The sequence below is a fragment of the Ambystoma mexicanum genome, chromosome 1p (genome assembly GCF_040938575.1).
Source record: "Ambystoma mexicanum isolate Mex_15411 chromosome 1p, UKY_AmexF1_1, whole genome shotgun sequence".
NCBI lineage: Eukaryota > Metazoa > Chordata > Amphibia > Caudata > Ambystomatidae > Ambystoma > Ambystoma mexicanum.
Genome location: NC_090921.1, coordinates 224,644,828 through 224,661,710, shown reverse-complemented (window position 1 = coordinate 224,661,710; position 16,883 = coordinate 224,644,828). Strand labels below are relative to the sequence as shown.

At 50.4% G+C, this 16,883-nt stretch overlaps 1 protein-coding gene across 1 annotated transcript in view; it reads left to right on the top strand.

The window, feature by feature from the left end:
- Positions 1 to 16,883, top strand: part of STAG3 (STAG3 cohesin complex component) — a 2,261,782-nt gene that overhangs the window by 51,027 nt on the left and 2,193,872 nt on the right. Inside the window, exon 2 of the mRNA XM_069646424.1 lies at positions 3,687 to 3,905. Coding sequence (XP_069502525.1) covers positions 3,712 to 3,905 — 194 coding nt within the window. The 5' untranslated portion in view covers positions 3,687 to 3,711. The remainder of the gene's footprint in view (positions 1 to 3,686; positions 3,906 to 16,883) is intronic.

Here is a 16,883-nt window from a genome sequence, read left to right as displayed (position 1 = left end):
CGTTGCATCTCAGTTAATGAGTTAGAATGATCTACGGCCAATTCCTCGGCCTCCCCCATCCGATGCTCAATGTCGCTGACCCGCTGCTCTGTTTGCTCTAATTTAGTGGCGAGTTCAGTCATGCAGGATCTGAATGAATCGGACATGAAAGCCTGGAGGTCCTCTTTGGTTGCGAGCGTCCCTTTGTCTTCGGAGTTGTCTTCGGAGGTTTTCTGAGGTGTGAGTTTGGGGGGGGGATAGTGGAGATGTCAGCTGATTTGGAGGTTTTCAGTGCTTAAGTCATGACTCTAAAGTGAGGGACGCCTCCAGGGGAACCAGCCCGGTGACAGCGTCCGGCGGCTTCGGCCAATAACTGCAGGATCCGGGGGTGGCGGTGGCCGGGGAGATGGAGTGGGCCGGGGCTCCCCAGGAGGTTGCGTGGGCGGGAAGTGCTTCTACTCCCTTAATGGGCGACGAGATTACCTTAGTGGAGGAGGCACGCAGGGCAAGATGGCTGTGGGCCTATGATTTGCCCTCTGTTGTATGAAGCTAGGTTGTAGGTGCTATGGGCAGGTTTCCTCCTGCTGGCAAAAATGGGGGTTGGGCCGGGGCACCCCAGGAAGCCGGTGGGTGGCTAAGTCAGCAGGAGGGGGCTGGGCCTCAGAGAAACCAGCTCACTCCCAGCAGAAGGGGTCCTCGGGTGGAGACTGGTGGCGGAGGACCCTGCGCCAGAGTGAGGAGGCAGGACCCCCAGGCGCTGTAGCAGGGGGTGGCCTGGGCCTACCTGAGTGGAGCGAGTCTCCCCTCCCAGGCGCTGCGGCCACGTTGCTGCTGATGGCCAGGAGCCCCTCCTCCAGGAGGGTGCCCATCAGTAGCCGGAATGCTGTCCCCGGCTCCCACTGGGAAGGGGTGATGGATCTGCTGGCGGCACTCGGGCTGCAGTGGGGAGGCTGGCTTCAGAAGAGGGTGCGGCGGGAGCAGCCCCCACAGGGTCCCCAGGGCTGAGAGGCCCCACCAGGGAGAATAGCCGGGGCGCTGATGTCACGGCGCGAGGTTGGCATTTGCGAGCTCTTGGCGGCCTTGGCTGGAGCAGCTGTGGGCTTTTTTGGCTCTTGGTTGCTGCTGGTTTCTTCACCTTCTTGGGACTCTTCTTGACTCCGGCAGGAGCCTTTTGGGGTTTCTTGGCAGCACCAGCAGGCTTCTTTGCTGCCGGGGTTTTGCTCTTCACCGCCGCTTTCTTGGTCGCCTTTACCTTGCCCTGCGACCGCTTTCCGCCGAGCTCAAAGGATCCAGCGGCACCGGTGCCCCCGAGCTGGGCTAGGGGCCCCCTTGCTCACCAGGCTCTTGACGACAAGCTTGACTCTGCTGTTGCTCCTGTCCACGTCATCCCCGGGCACTCGGAGCCTTATTGATGGCTGACAGAGTCTGATCAGTGCCCGCTGGGAGTGGGGGCGGCCCCCACACGGGTGAAGCTGGCAGACGGGAGGGAAGAGGCGAAATTAGTGCGTCACCTGCGCTCAGTGGATCCCCCGGGCTCCAGCAAGAAGGGGCGCCGGGGCGTCTCGGCTCATGCAGGCAGACGTGTCCGGGTGGAGAGCACCAACGGGTCAGGGCCCCTCCAGCTGTTCAGGCAGGCGGGATTGCACTGGCACTATGGGGCTCCTCCAGTGGCACACATGGGCAACCTGGTCCGGGTGGAAGCGCTGATGATGCGGGCCGTGGGATCCGGGCCGGCTGGGAGTGCAGGCGGGAGCTTCATCCACACAGAATCACATGGGAGCTGGGTGAAGCTGGCAGGTGGCGTCAGCGCACTGTTAGTGCATGCCGGAGGGAATCCAAACCCCAGAGCTTGACCGAGGCAAGGCCGACTGGACGTGGGGGCAGGGACACAGAGTTGCGGCCGCCATTTTGAATTGCAGTGCGGGCACCGGAGGAGCTCTCCCTCACTGCGTATTCTGTGATCCTGGGGCCGTTGAGCACACAGGTTGCAGCCGGTGATGTAGGGGGAGGTCCTGTGTGTCCTCTCATGATGTGCTAGCGGCTAGCATGGCAGGAACCAGCAATATCACGATTATGGCCGCGGACCCATGCGGAAGCCATAAATGGAGCTGCCACATCGCTCCAGGCCACGCCCCTTCCTCGGCTTAACAACTTTTGAATTTTCCCTCATGTGGTTTGTCATTTACTACTACACCAGTGGGAAAGCGCACCGAAAGAGGAGAACCGGGCACGTGGACGTGCAAGTGTGGTCTGCTATAGCAGGTGAGGATGCTGTTGGGTGTATACCATGGGACGTGTTGAGCACTTCAATGTCAACCATTCCTATTTAAGACCAACACCAATTATAATCTTTTCTTCTTACCTTTCCTCCTAAAATCAACCATCTCAATTCCATTCAGTGGGCTTACTCATTTACCCGAGTTTCCTCCTCAATCTCAAAGGTTTACATGGTTCTGAACACCGATATGCACTTGTCTGGCCCCATTGTGATTTTTCCAGACGTGGATGCTACCCATGCACCGGCAGCACTGTGGGCAACCGGGGCACCTACATGTCGCATGTTTGAAAGTGCTTTTATGCCACATGCTTTGACGGCTCAGTTGTTGGAACAAATTCACAGGAGCCCTGTTCCTATGACATATACATATATAGGACTAGAACATTGTCCTTGACAAAAGGGGGGGAAAAATAAACGACAAACCTACACATCTAAAAGAATACTGAACACATTCTCTGTAGTACCTATGCTTAAATCCTGGTAACTTTAGAGGGTGTGTGTGCGCGCGCGCACCAGAAGAACACTTTATGTAAAATCACACCTTGAAATACTGTTTGACATGACTTTATATTTGTAGCATTGATACATTACCCGGCAGGGTGTGGGTTGAAGGGCAGGGAATACATAAAAAAACTCTTGTTTATGACAAAGTAATATTGGTGGAGCTGATTATATCCTGGTGCCAGTCGATTAAGGTGTCCATCTGGCTTGAACCCTGTGTATGAGTATTTTGGTTGTCAATGGCCATTTGCTCAACCTCCACCCACTGATGTTACAGGAAACTACTTGTGTCTGAACATCTTAATACTTGGAAGGCTGGCTACAAGTGACCTTTCGTGTTCTGGGCGTGGCAGTCTGGTGTTTCAATCCCATCCCTCCGTTGAATGACAAGGAACCCTCTAGTGGCAACATGAAAGCGTCTTGGAAGAATGTAGCGGAGATAAATGGGGTGGGAGGGGCGAGGGATCAACTAGTGGTGAAATGTCTGTGTGTTGGCATATTCTGCAAATTATTTTATGGTTAAATGTCTCTCTCGTACAATAACACCCTGAGTTGCTAATGCCTATCTTAATTGTACCCTCCCCATTCTATCTAATTTGTAACTGTTCTATTGAACGGTGGTCTGTTTGCTTCCCATCTAGGTTTTCTCTGTGAATCTCGATGCATACCCTACTGCATTAAAGCTTGAGTGGTAACTGTTGGATGAATGGGCACTCCCAGACTCGCTTGTATGATGGCTACCTGAGGCAACGTTCTTGAAGTTGTGCATGTGGAACCAGAGGCATCAATGTGTTCTAGGTCATGTGTTGAACATGGATTCTATGTTAATCGTAGGCATTTGTTACCCATGGACTCATAACTGTGCTTTGCAATTACAAAAGTCACTGCTTGCTGGCCTGATTTTGTTGCTTTTCTTTGTTCCTCTTAGAAAGGCAGCGCAAGAAGCTTTCACCATGATGGTGCGCCGATCTACCCGCCTCCTGGATTGTTCATCCTCTCAGTCAAGCTCGGGGCCTACTATGGCCATGTCCCCACGTGCGCTGCCACGCCATGGGTTCCTGGGAAGTAGCTCTGGTACTTCAAGCCCTTCCGTGTATATGGCAGAAGAAATGGAGTCCCTAATTGGATCTGATGCTCCATCAATACAGTGAGTGCATATTCTAAAAACAATCTCCACTGTATTTTAGAACTGATGAATTCTATAGTTCTCAGGTTCCCTGAATGGCCGACTTTAGCCTCTCTATAGGAATCTATCTGGCCCAGGGGTGTTGGGAGGGATTTTCAGAACCAGCCCTGTGGAAGAGTTCTTGGAGGCTTTAATAAAACATGCAGGTAAAAGTATGTACATGACTGTAATATATTGTTGCGCTCTCAAAAGGAGCATCGCAACGCTTTACCCTTTAACAGTCAAAAGCAATGCACAAACTATAAACGTAAAGTGGCAACACAGTAAAAAACAATATTTCTGAGGCTTGTGGAATATGCTCAGGTAACATGCTATGCATAGGCCGGCATTTAACTGCAGAGTATTTGTTTTTGTTTTCAAAACTCAAAGGGATGTCGATAGGGCGTGCCAGTAATACTATCCCCAGTGTGATATCTGTTGTACCCGTGGTGTTTCACGCATCGAGGTCCCTCCGTTTTTTTCCGCCATCATAGTCGGACTCATATCGCAGAGTTCCTTCTTGGCTGACATTGAGCAAAAGTTTAATTCTAGTATTTCTTTCTGTCCTTTCGATACCAGGTTACCGCAGGATCTTCGGTGACATCTTCAGGAAATGTTTTCAATCGACGACGGCAACACCCGTCTTGACAATCCTTTGTCTACGGCCTCCGAAGTGCCTACGGGCCTCGGCCCTGCACAGTAGGGAGAGTGGTGGGAGGTTCATATTCTAGTCTCATTAACAGAATGTATATTCCCCTTTCCTCCCAACTATTTCGCCAGGCTGCCACCCCCATACATGATGGAAAACAGACCCTTTAAATGTTAACCTTCCTGTACTAGGAAGTTACCCTGGAAAGACTTGCGCCGTGTGTGCAATCTTTGTCTCCCCAGGGATCACGGCGATGGACAGTGCAAGTCTTGCAAACGGTTCAGGCCTAAGAAAACCTAAAGGACCGCAAGACCAAACGCTGGGCCCACCAAGCCATGCAGGCTGAGGCTGCCATGGACGTCTAGGGAGCCTCCAGCGACTGTAGCACCGGCGTGACGCTGAGGGCGATCGGGATCCATCAGATTCCCACGTGCGAGCACCCGACCCCACAAGGCAGGCCGGCGGTTGAGCGACAGGGATGATACCCGGTGGCTTAAGCACTGCCAAGTCTCATCGCACAAAGAACACCTCCCATGGCTGAAAATCGACCACGCCGCAGACCGATAGGCCACGTGCGGCGTCGAAGGGGAGGTCCTAACGTTCCCTGTCCGCTAGGCCAGAGGGTAAAGTCAGTTTCCGACACTGCATCTAAACCTACAGTCCTCGGGTGCCGACGATCGGGCATCGAAAGAGGTGTCGACTGTCTCCAAAAAAAGCACAAAGAGCTTGAATTAGAGAGTTAATCAAAAAACACATTCCTGACACCCTGTTAAAGGCCCAAAGGTTGCAAAACCACAAGTCTTTGACGTCCCTGATGGAAAAGGTCCAAGCTACTAAAAGCAGTGATTTCACTACCCCAGAGGGCACTCTCAGGGGCTTTGCACCATAACAAATCCCCTATCCCAGAGCCCCCACCTACACCTGCTCCTTCTGTACTGCCGAGCTCCTCACAATGGACATCGGAACAAGTTATGAGGACGATGTCCTGCTTTATTAATTTCTTTGACTACCACCCTGAGGTCCTCCAATCTTCAGGGAACCCCACAGAGCGGGGCAGCAGCCTCTCCGAGCGGGACAGCAGTCACTCAGCAGGCCACCAAAAAAGCCAGTCAAGACTCCACGCAGGCTTCCACCTCAAATCAGGACCTAGGGCAAGACACTTATTATCATACCATGTAATGCTCCCAGCACCCTGGCATATACAGACCCAGAGGATGAAGGGGACACAGTGGCCCTGGACCAATAATATGATGATGAGGACGTACAAGTCATCAGTCCCCAAATCACACCGACCCACCGGTGGCTGACTCCTCGGCAGACAACCAGTTACAATAAAATGACCTGCTCCTAAAGGCCACAGAGCACTTCAAAATAGACACACAAGAAGCCCAAGTCGACAAGAACTTTGTGGAGGCTATCTTTGGGGATAAAACAAAATGAGAAACCCAATGTATCCCCCTATTACATCGGTACAGAGACGTATCCAACCCTCTCTTCTTGCGCCCAACTTAACAGTCGGTCAACTTGCGCATCGAGAAGATGTTCAGACCAGCCTCCTCAGACCCCTTGTACATTGGGGGTAGTTAAAGCCCGACTCTTTAGTAGTTACTACTACAAGAATGAGGGCGGGAACCTCTCTAGCCTCTGCGAAGCCCCTCATGACAAGGAGAGTAAAAAAAATCTACACCTTGGGCAGGAAGGTAATGTCCTCAGCAGCCAGCCTACCAAACAAGGATCGCTAATAACACAACGTTATTAGCCACTTATTCTTGTCACAAGTGGGATGGAATCGCTCAACAGATCCCCTCAAAACACAGCTCTCGCTCACCATCCCAGAGAGGAAACAAGTGGGCAACTGCATCCTCAAAAACAACTTGGACGCAGCGGACTATCCAGGGGGAATAGGGCTACAAACTAGAAACCCAGACAACCCTTCTAAACATGCCCATTGAACCCAACGCTTTGTTCGGCAAAGCGGTGGAGGATGCTTTCAAGAACGTGAAAGAGGAATATGACCCCTTCAAATCCCATGGGCAGCTCACCAAAAAACCCTTTGGGCAAAGAGCATGCTCTAACTCTCTGCGTTTCAGAGGACAAAACTCCCAACTGGGCCTCAAATTACAATCAAGGTTAGTCCTGGAGTTTGTCACAAGGGCAGTCCTCACAAAAGGGTTTTCAAAGAGGCCAAAGAAGGTCTCGAAGTAGGTGCAGACCCACCTCAAGAGGGTGGCTCAACTCCCCCCTAAGCAATGACCACTCGCTACTGGTTCCCTCCCGTTCCACTCCAGTAGGAGGTCGTATTTCACACTTTACCAACGCATGGGAGGGGATCAGTTTGAACAAGTGGGGACTTTCCACTGTGGTGGGGGGAATTGCATAGAGCTGATCCAAAAACCAGCCGCCAAGACAAAGACCCACCGCCCAACAAGATCAGCGTGTCTTGTTGGAAGAGATGAAGGCACTGCTTCTAAAGCACGCCATAGAGATCGTCCCAGCAAACCAGGTAATCGAGGGTTTTTATTCAATGTACTTCCTTGTGCCGAAAAAAAGACACAATGCACCTTGTCCTAGACTTGAGCACTGCAAACACCTATGTCAAGCCGCAAAAATTCTGCATGACAAAGCTACAGGAGGTAATCTGACTGCTAAAGCAGGGGGACTACATGGCAACCTTGGACATGAAAGATGCATACTTTCATATTTCAATGTTCCCAGCGCACAGAAGATTCTTGTTTCAAAATGGCGAACCAACACCATCAATTCAAGGCACTACCCTTTGGCCTAGCCTCTGCTCCAAGGGTATTTACCAGAGTACTAGCGGTAGTGGCAGTGCATCTACGCAGAGAATCAATCCCAGTGTACCCATATCCAGACGACTGTCTGAAAACGGGGGAATCCCCTCAATTTAAAAGTAAAATACCCAGAGAACAATCAATCTCCTCTTCCAATTGGAATTCTCAATCAATGAGAAAAAAAATCAAGTTTCGTTCCAAGCACGACCAAATAGTTCTTATGAGATGTCATAAAGACAGAAGAGGGTACCTCAGTATCTAGCCGGTCACCAAATAACTGTACGCAAATCAATGTGCTTGCTTGGGATGATGGCATTGTGCATTTACCTGGGTGAAAATATTGGTCTCGGGCAAGTGGTCAGTCGGACGATCTAGTGGTTGTTTCGCAAACCCTTCTACAAGTATCACTTCCTTTCCCACTTTGGACATCATCAGCTCATATATTCTAGATATTTCATGTCCCCCCCCCTCTGCTATGTCATATATTGTGTCTATGGTGGCATCCGGTTCATCTTCTAGCACTATTTCGGACCATGTCTCTTTAATTCGCTGCACCACCCTATGGTAAGTGATCTGCTGTCCCATATGTAACCCCGTTTCCTCCACCAGCCCCTCAAAATCCTTTATACTCCCTTCATGCCACATATCGCCCATTGTTGATATCCCCACCGGTTCCCAGTGCTTCCTGATCATTCGTCTTAATTGCTTTTCTTTCTCCACCAGTGCGACTAGTGGGACCTGCTGGGAACACGGGGATGGATTCTCCATTATCTGACAGACCCTACGCCATATCTCCCACCCGAGTGTCATCCTTGGGCGTCCTTCCATATCCGATCTGGGCAACCACATCATTTCTTTTAGGAAGAATGTGGTGCAATCCAATCGGAACAGCCTGGATTCTGAGGTCGGCTCCTCAGAGCCATTTAGCTACATATTGTAGCTGACTTACTATGTAGTTTTATACCCCCTTTCTCGTATGAGTTTTGTAGCTTCCAAAGGGCCACTCTGTTCCTTGTCCCATGCCAGAGGAATTCCCTGCATATGCTGTTTATCCTGGCAAAGAGCCGCCTAGGTATCAAATATGGGATGTTTCCAAAATAGTGCAACAATCTTGGCAGGACCACCATCTTAAGCATTGCCCCCTGTCCCATCAACGCCAATGGGAGCTTCACCCGGAACTTCATACTATTTTCAAAATTCTTGATAGCTTTTTCAGTGTTATATTGATGCTCTGCTTCCACCGTGCAATATATATCTATCCCAAGATATCGGAACGTGCTGACCTCCCATGGTATCTGCAAGATCGGTAACTGCTCTAACGGGATCCCTTTTATACCTGCCCAATGGAAATGCACAAGATTTTTTGGGGTTCACAGCTATTCCTGAAAGCCTTGCAAATTGCTCCATCACTTCGAGGACATACTGGAGATTTTCTTCCGGGCAGCGTAAATACAACATATCGTCAGCGTACAAGGAAATTAAATGCGGTTCCCCCTTTATGGTGATAACTATTATGTCATACTGCTGCCTCAGGTATATCGCCTGGGGCTCTAGGTCCTAAATGTACAGCATGGGGGACCACGTGCATCCCTGCCTAGTGCCTCTGAGTTGCTACCTCTCTATTACCGTACCTGTCTTAACCCTGGCCAGCAGCGCACTATATAATAGTTTAGCCCACTTGAGATGCCCTGGTCCTATTCCATAATTGGTCAGGGCCGCAATCGACCATAGCCATTTGACCGAGTGAAAGGCCTTTATTGCGTCCAACAATTCTATTGCTATTTCGCCCGCATCCCCGTTTGCGTGTTCAATGACTCGGTGGAGTTGCCGGAGATTGTTGGATATGTTTCTGTTGGGGGACATAGCCGGTCTGGTCGGGGTGTATCAATTTATTAACGTGTGCTCGTCTTTCCACCGATATCTGACCTACAGATTCAGTGTCTATCCCTAAGAGCATCAATAGGATTGATACGGCAGTGGGCCTAGTACCGGTTCTGCCCACAGTTATGGGCCAATCCGCCCAAAAGTTTTCCATGGATTTGGAAGACGATCCCGAAGACTCTTACGAAGAAAGCCAGGTACCCCTCTCAAGCACCCTGAGGAGATCCTCAACGCCTTAGGGCGGAGAACACGGTTCCTACTTAGCTAGGTCCATTTGGGTCATCCAAGTGGACCACGGAGCAATTAGAGGGGTGTATGGATAGGCTGGAGCAGTTTTTCAGGGTTTCCGATCAACCTCTGCCGAAAAAAGCTCGGGTAGACCCTAACCCTCCAACACAAGATGGCCAACACCAAGTTGACTGTCAAGATGCCCAGATGGACACGTATAGAGACATCTATACAGAAGAAGAGGAGTCTTCTTTTCTGGACAACTATGGGGAAGATCAAGGAGTAACGGACAACTGGGAAGACACCCAGCAGGACGATCACAACTCTGATATCGTCTGCCTCGACTCTCCCCCATCCACCCCGATTCGACAAGCTTCCCCGGTGGATGATCAAATGGCTTTCAACATGTTGAAAAAAGCAGCAGAATTCTTTAAAATTGCCACGCTTGAAGCCTTTCCCGAACAAGATTTCACGGAGGACATTATCAATGAAAAGCCTCCGGCAAGCCAGTCTATCCCTCTCTTGAGCTCTGTAAAGAGACGGCTGGCCTCTTCATTACTCACACCCGCTCAGACTAGGGCTGTGAACCCAAGGGTCGAAACTTTTCCGACCCTCCCCCACTGACCCGCTTTATATCAAAGGACACACAATCCCAGACTCGCTGGTGGTGACCAACACTCGCAAGAGAGCAGGGGTTCCCCTTGCCAGTCCAAAAGGTTGTATGCCTTAGGCAAACGGGTTACGTTGGCGGCGGCCTGTACCGTCCGGATTGCCAATAACACAACGTTACTGGCAAGCTACATCGACGCCCAATGGAACCTACTCCAGGAAGGCCTTCAAGAGGTTCCGGAACCAACCAGAGCCAAGCTTCTCGCCATTGTCTCGGAGGGAAAACTTGCCATCAGAATGTGGTAAAGAATACCCTGGACACCGCAGAGACAGCGGGCAGTTCTCTCGCACAGGGTACTCTCCTAAAGAGGCACGCGTGGCTGCGCACGTCGGGCTTCAGGCCTGAGACCCAGGCATCCATTATCAACAAACCCATCGAAGAGGCCAACCTCTTCGGGAAGGCGGTAGACTATGCGTTGGAGACAGCCAAGAAGGAGCACAAGACTATTAAGTCGCTGCACCAAATTTCCCAGAAACCCTCTTCAGAAGGGCAGTAATTCTCTGCGGTCCTTTCGAGGGCAAGCCTGCGCCGCTCAAAACTATTTCGGCACGGGCAGCTTCAACTCAAGTCAACCTGCTGCAAGCCCCAATTACTACCCCCAGAGGGGTCAGAAGCGGAAGGAATAGAGGCAGAGGCTCCAATTCCAGACGAGCGTCAACTTCGGGTCAGAAATGACCACCAAGTCCAGGTCCCCTTCCCGTGTCTCCCCGGTCGGGGGGGCGATTAACATCTTTCCTCAAGGCGTGGGAGGGGATAATGTCAGACCAGTGGGTCTTAAAGACGGTCGCCGACGGTTACTGTGTGGAATTCGCCCGACCTCCACAGTTCAGACCGCCGAAACATTGACGCCTTTCTCCGGAACATCTGCAGATCCTGATCCAAGAGGTGGAAGCGCTGCTGGGAAAGGACGCCATATAAGCCGTACCGATTCCTCAGGTAAACAAGGGTATCTATTCAGTGTACTTCCTTGTACCCAAAAAGGATCTCACCATGCGTCCTGTTCTAGACCTGCGCCCAGCGAACAAGTTCATAAAGCCCCAGAAGTTTTGCATGGTAACACTGCAAGAGGTGATCCCATTGTTAAAACAAGGACTTCATGACAACATTGGATATGAAAGATGCATACTTTTCAATGCTGCCAGCGCACAGAAAATTCCTAAGGTTCGTGACTCAGGACAAACGCTACCAGTTCAAGGTACTCCCCTTTGGCATAGCCTCGGCGCCAAGGGTGTTTGCCAAGGTCCTGGCAGTGGCAGCGGCACACTTGCGCAGACTTTCAGTTCCAGTTTACCCTTACCTTGACGATTGGCTCATCACGGGGGACTCGTTCGACGTTTGTTTTTCGAACACTCAAAAAACAGTAGACCTACTGTTCAGCCTGGGATTTATCAACGAAAAGAAATCCAGCTTAGTCCCCAGCCAAGTAAAACAGTTCCTGGGGGCTCTAATTCGTACGGAAGACTGTCTAGTCTTCCTTTCCAGCGAGAGGGTTCAGAACATGCTCTCTCAGGTTCATCAATATGTAGCCAGTCGAGAGGTGACGGTACGCAAAGCTATGCGTTTGCTAGGGATGATGGCGTCATGCATATACTTGGTCCCCATGCGCAGCTGCGCATGCGTCACATGCAAGAGTGGCTCAACAGCCAGTGGTGTCAGGCCCGCGGACAATGGGAAGATCTGTTGTCTCGCCAGCCCTCGTTCTCTCTCTCTCTGCCATGGTGTTCGAGGGAGAACCTCTTGAACGGGAAAACCTTCACCACCCCTGCAGTGGAAGCCACGACAGACGCATCTCTCACAGGGTGGGGGGGGGGCGGCGGCTCACCTGCTTCAACAGACAGCGCACGGAGTGTGGTCCCCTCAGGTAGCGTCCAACCATATAAACCTACTGTAGCTACTAGCAGTGTTCAAAGCATTGAAAGCCTTTCAGGAGCAACTGCAAGGGAAGTCACTGCTGGTCATAACCGACAGCACAACAGCAATGTATTACCTGGACAAACAGGGGCACTCACTCTCCAGGGCTAGCCAAGTTGTCCCAAAACATCTGGATATGGGCTCTCAAAGACAAGATGTTCCTGATATCCCAGCATGTTCCAGGGGAACTCAATCTTCTGGCAGACGTACTCAGCAGAGATTTTCCTCTGCCAGAAGAGTACGAATGGCGACTGCAGGAAGACATTGTATCCAACGTCTTCGCAGAATGGGGGTTTCCAGAGATCGACCTGTTCGCTACTCAGGAGAACGCCCAATGCCAAGATTACGCCTCCAGGTACCCCCAGAACCGATCCAAGGGGGAACGGTCTCTGGATAACTTGGTCAGGGAGATTTGTCTACGCTCCCCCCCCCCCCTCCGCCCCGACTCCCCTTCTGAACAAGATATTACACAAGATGCACCAGGAACCAGTCACCATGATTCTGGTGGCTCCCATGTGGGCCCGCCAACCTTGGTTCGTGCACCTGATGGGTATGTCCCTCTCCCCACCAGTCAAGCTGCCCTGCCCGTACAACATGTTGTCTCAGGACAGGGGGGAGACTCTGCACCCATGCCCACAAACTCTGAACCTAGCAGTCTGGCTCCTGAGGTCATAGAGTTTGGACATCTGCAACTCCCTCAAAGATGCATGGACATACTGAGGGAGGCAAGAAAGCCTAACGCACGTAATTGCTATGCCAGCAAATGGAAACGTTTTGTCAGCTGGAGCAGTTCCAAAGGCATCAATCCCACCGATTGCTCGCCTTCACACATTGTGTTATATCTAACCCATCTGTTGGGCTCTAGGTTAGTCTTCAATTCCTTAAAGGTTCACCTAGCGGCATTGTCAGCCTACACCATGTCACAGCAGGTGTAGTGGTGGAAAATATCTGTGATTTAAAACCTTTATGGAAGGGGTTAAAATAATGTATCCCCCCCTTCACTCACCCAGCCCCTGGGCGGGATCTAAATGTGGTTTTAACTAGGCTCATGGGACCACCTTTTTGAGCCTATGCATAAAGCTAGTCTGAAAGTCCTAACTTGCAAGACAGCCTTTCTAGTAGCTATCACTTCTATCAGAAGAGTTAGCGAACTACAGGCCTTCTTGGTATTGGACCCCTTTGTTACAGTCCACAAAGATAAGGTAGTTCTGCAAACACATCCCAGATTTGCGCCGAAATTTATTTCGAAGTTCCATGTGAACCAGTAAATCGAACTACCCACGTTCTTCCAGAGACCTACTAACATGGCCGAAAGAAGCCTTCACACACTAGATGTGCGCAGGGCAGTCATGTTCTACATGCATAGAACTAAACCACTGAGGAAAACTAAACAATTCTTTGTTTCAGTGGCAGCTGGTAGAGAAGGGGATCCTGTCTCTAAATCAGCAATATCAAGGTGGATTGTCAAATGCATCACACTATGTTACACTCTTGCAAAGGGAGAACTTCCCTTCAAGCCTAGAGCACATTCTACTCGAGGCACTGGGGCATCCATAGCATTCATTGCAAATGTTCCCCTACAGTCTATTTGCAAAGCGGCAACCTGGAGTTCTGTACAGACCTTTACAAAACACTATTGCCTAGACGCTCATTTTAGGTCTGATTCTCAGGTGGGACAAGCAGTACTAAGGCATCTTTTTTCTACTGTTCCTTCTCGCAACCCACCTCCAACTCCGGGTACTGCTCGCTAGTCTATGCACAGCATGTGATTCTAAGCAGATTAACAAGCATCAGAAGACATGCATTACTTACCGTAAAAGCATTTCTGATGATTGTATCTGCTTAGATTCACATGCGCCCTCCCAGCCTCCCCGCTCGGGGTGGAAGGAACATAGACTTACTACTTTCTCTCTTCATGTACTCACTTACTATAGCCTTCGGCTCTCTCATGGCAGAAAAAATACAATCGGAGGGACCTCGGCGCGTGAGGGATTTTGGGTACTACACACGTCACGATGGAGATAGTGTTTCAGACACGCCTATGCCGACGTCGCCTTTCGGTCCCCGAAAGACAAGATGCAATACTCCACGGTTACCACTGGATGTCGGACCATATGCACAGCATGTGAATCTATGCAGAAACGAATCATCAAATTCTTTTACGGTAAGTAATGCATGTCATCCTGGTTCAACATTGACAGGGGTCTGTAGGAGCCGTACTCGCAGCCTGGCTTATTGGGTTTGGGAAGTGGTATGGTAATCGCCTCTCTCAGGGACTCTGGTAGTCTTCCGACTTCATATGCATCATTTAGCATCTCTAAGAGGGGGGGGGTGAGTACCTCATTTTTATACGTTTTATAAAATTCGCTAGGGAGTCGGTCTGTCCCCGGGGTCTTACTGGTGGGTAGTTGCCTCACTACCTCTTCCAATTCCTCTAGAGTGATTGGTGCGTCCAGCTCCTCTCGCTCTTCTGCGCTGATCTGCGGCAATCCAATATCCTCCAGAGTTTCCCTTATTTCATCTGTCGCTTTCCTACGGATCTCCGTACAGGAGTTGGTAGTAATCTGCAAATTCCTGATTAACTCCCTCTTGGGTGTCTACTGTGCACCCATCATCTTTCGCTATTCTGATTGTAGGTCTAGGAGTCTCGCTTTTATATAGCCATGCCAGGACTCTTCCTGGTTTGTCCCCTCCTGCATGCTGCCTCTCTATGTACTTTTTATAGTTGAGATTACACAATCTTTCACAGTATCCTGCGCATTTCTGTTGCAGTCTAAGTATTGCTTCATTATCTTCCTTGGTGTTACCTTCCCTTTTCAGCGCTATTTCTAGCTTCTTTTACGCTTCTTGTACTTCTACCAAGATCCCTCCTTGTGGTCCCTTGGACTTGGCTATAGCTATCCCCCTCACTACCACTTTAAAGGCTTCCCAGAGCATACCTGCTGTCTCAACACTGCCTGTGTTGATCTCGAAATAGCTAATTTCCTCTATCATGTCCTCTCTAAAAATAGTGTCTTTCAACGCCTCTGCTTGGAGCCGCCATGTCGGTATCTTTGCTCTCGGGGGTCGGTATTGCCATTCTAGTATCAGCGGCGAGTGGTCCGAAAGGACCCTCGCTTTATATTCTGCCTGCGCCATTTCTGTCATTAGTTCATGTGTGACGAACACATAATCCAGCCTAGTGTGTAGGTTCTGGGGGGCTGAATAGTGCGAATAATGTCTATCCTGTAGATCGTGACACCTCCATGCGTCCTCTAACCCGAAATCCGCTAACAATAACTGGAATGTCCTGGCAGCGGGGGTGGGTCGATCTATTTCGGTATCTGATATATCAATTTTCGTGTTTAGTACACGATTAAACCTCCCCAAATCACCGCCCCTCCTAAGCTCACGCTAAGTTTGCAATATAGGGTTCTAAAGTATGCTGCTGAGTCCTGATTTGCGGCATATGTGTTTATAATACATATTTCCTTGTTTTCCACCAACCCCTTTATTATAACATCCTCCCGTCTGGCTCAACCGTAGATTGCAATAGCTGAAACAGGACATGTGGTGCAACCCAGGTGATCACCCCTCTATCATAGGCTGAATATGTTGCGCCCACAACAGTCCCCCTCCACTTCTTCCGGATCACCTCCAGCTTTTCTTGCGTTAGGTGAGTCTCCTGTAGCAAGGCTATGTCTAACTTCTGCCTGCGCAGATACATCATAACGTTTATTTCTTTTTAAGTAACTATTGAGCCCTCTAACATTCAAAGTAACTACGTTAAGGTCTCCCATAACATATTAAGTTCCCGCTCTTCCCTCTGCAAGTACAGTCCATGTCTAAGTTCCTCCCTCTTTACATGTAGGCTTGTTCCCCAACACAAACGCCCCTTAACTCTTAACTCTTCCCCTTCACTCCACTCCCGCTCTCCTCTCTACCCAACCCCACCACACTCTCCCACTCTTCCCCAACTTTCCCCCCTTCCTTCCCCACCCCAATATACACTGCACCCCCCCTCTGAACTCTACCCCTCCCCAACTGTTGCCCAGCTCCATCCCTGGATCTCAGGCACCCCTGCATCTAGCCCTTTTCCGGCAATTGCCTTACTTGCGGCCCAGCAGGGAGATGTTGCCCTAGTGGCGGTCCTACTATTCTCATTCCCGGGGGTAGGGTGTGTCTGTCCCGTTACTCCCTTTTTTGACCAATCTAAGCACGCCTAGCGCTACCCATATTGCATTACACGTTCTATATTGCAGTCCGACATGTTCAAATGTCTCATGTTACAGTTCCTCCTTACTATGCGCCCACCTCTTATCTTGCATGGCTGCTTATTCACTGATCATATTAGCACCCCTTATGGCTACATTACATTGTACGCTGCCGTTTCCCTTGGGGCTAGAGATACTAGTATAACGTTGATTCACTTATCCTGTCCATCTCGCTCTGGCCCATTTTCTTCGTCCGGGCAGCTCTGGGTATTCAGCCAATTCGTTGCCTCCTCAGGGTCCTAGAAAATGTGCGCCTTGCCCTTATGTAAGACCTTTAATCCGCTGGGTATAATAGCATATATTTAAATCCTGCCGCCCTCAGTCGCCGTTTCACCGCCACATACCTGAAGCGCTGTCTCTGCAACAACATGGTGTAGTCCGGGTACACTGTGACAGTTTCTGTTGTTCGGGTTATAGTTCAGTTTTTTCGGAAAAATTCCAGGATCTTTTCCCTGTCTCTGTAGTTCAAGATCTTGGCTATGATTGCCCGTCGGGGGGGGGGGGGCCCGGATGCGGTCTTCGTGTCAGGGCTCTATGCGCGCGTTCCACCGCAAACCCTTGGGAGAGCTTGCCCGC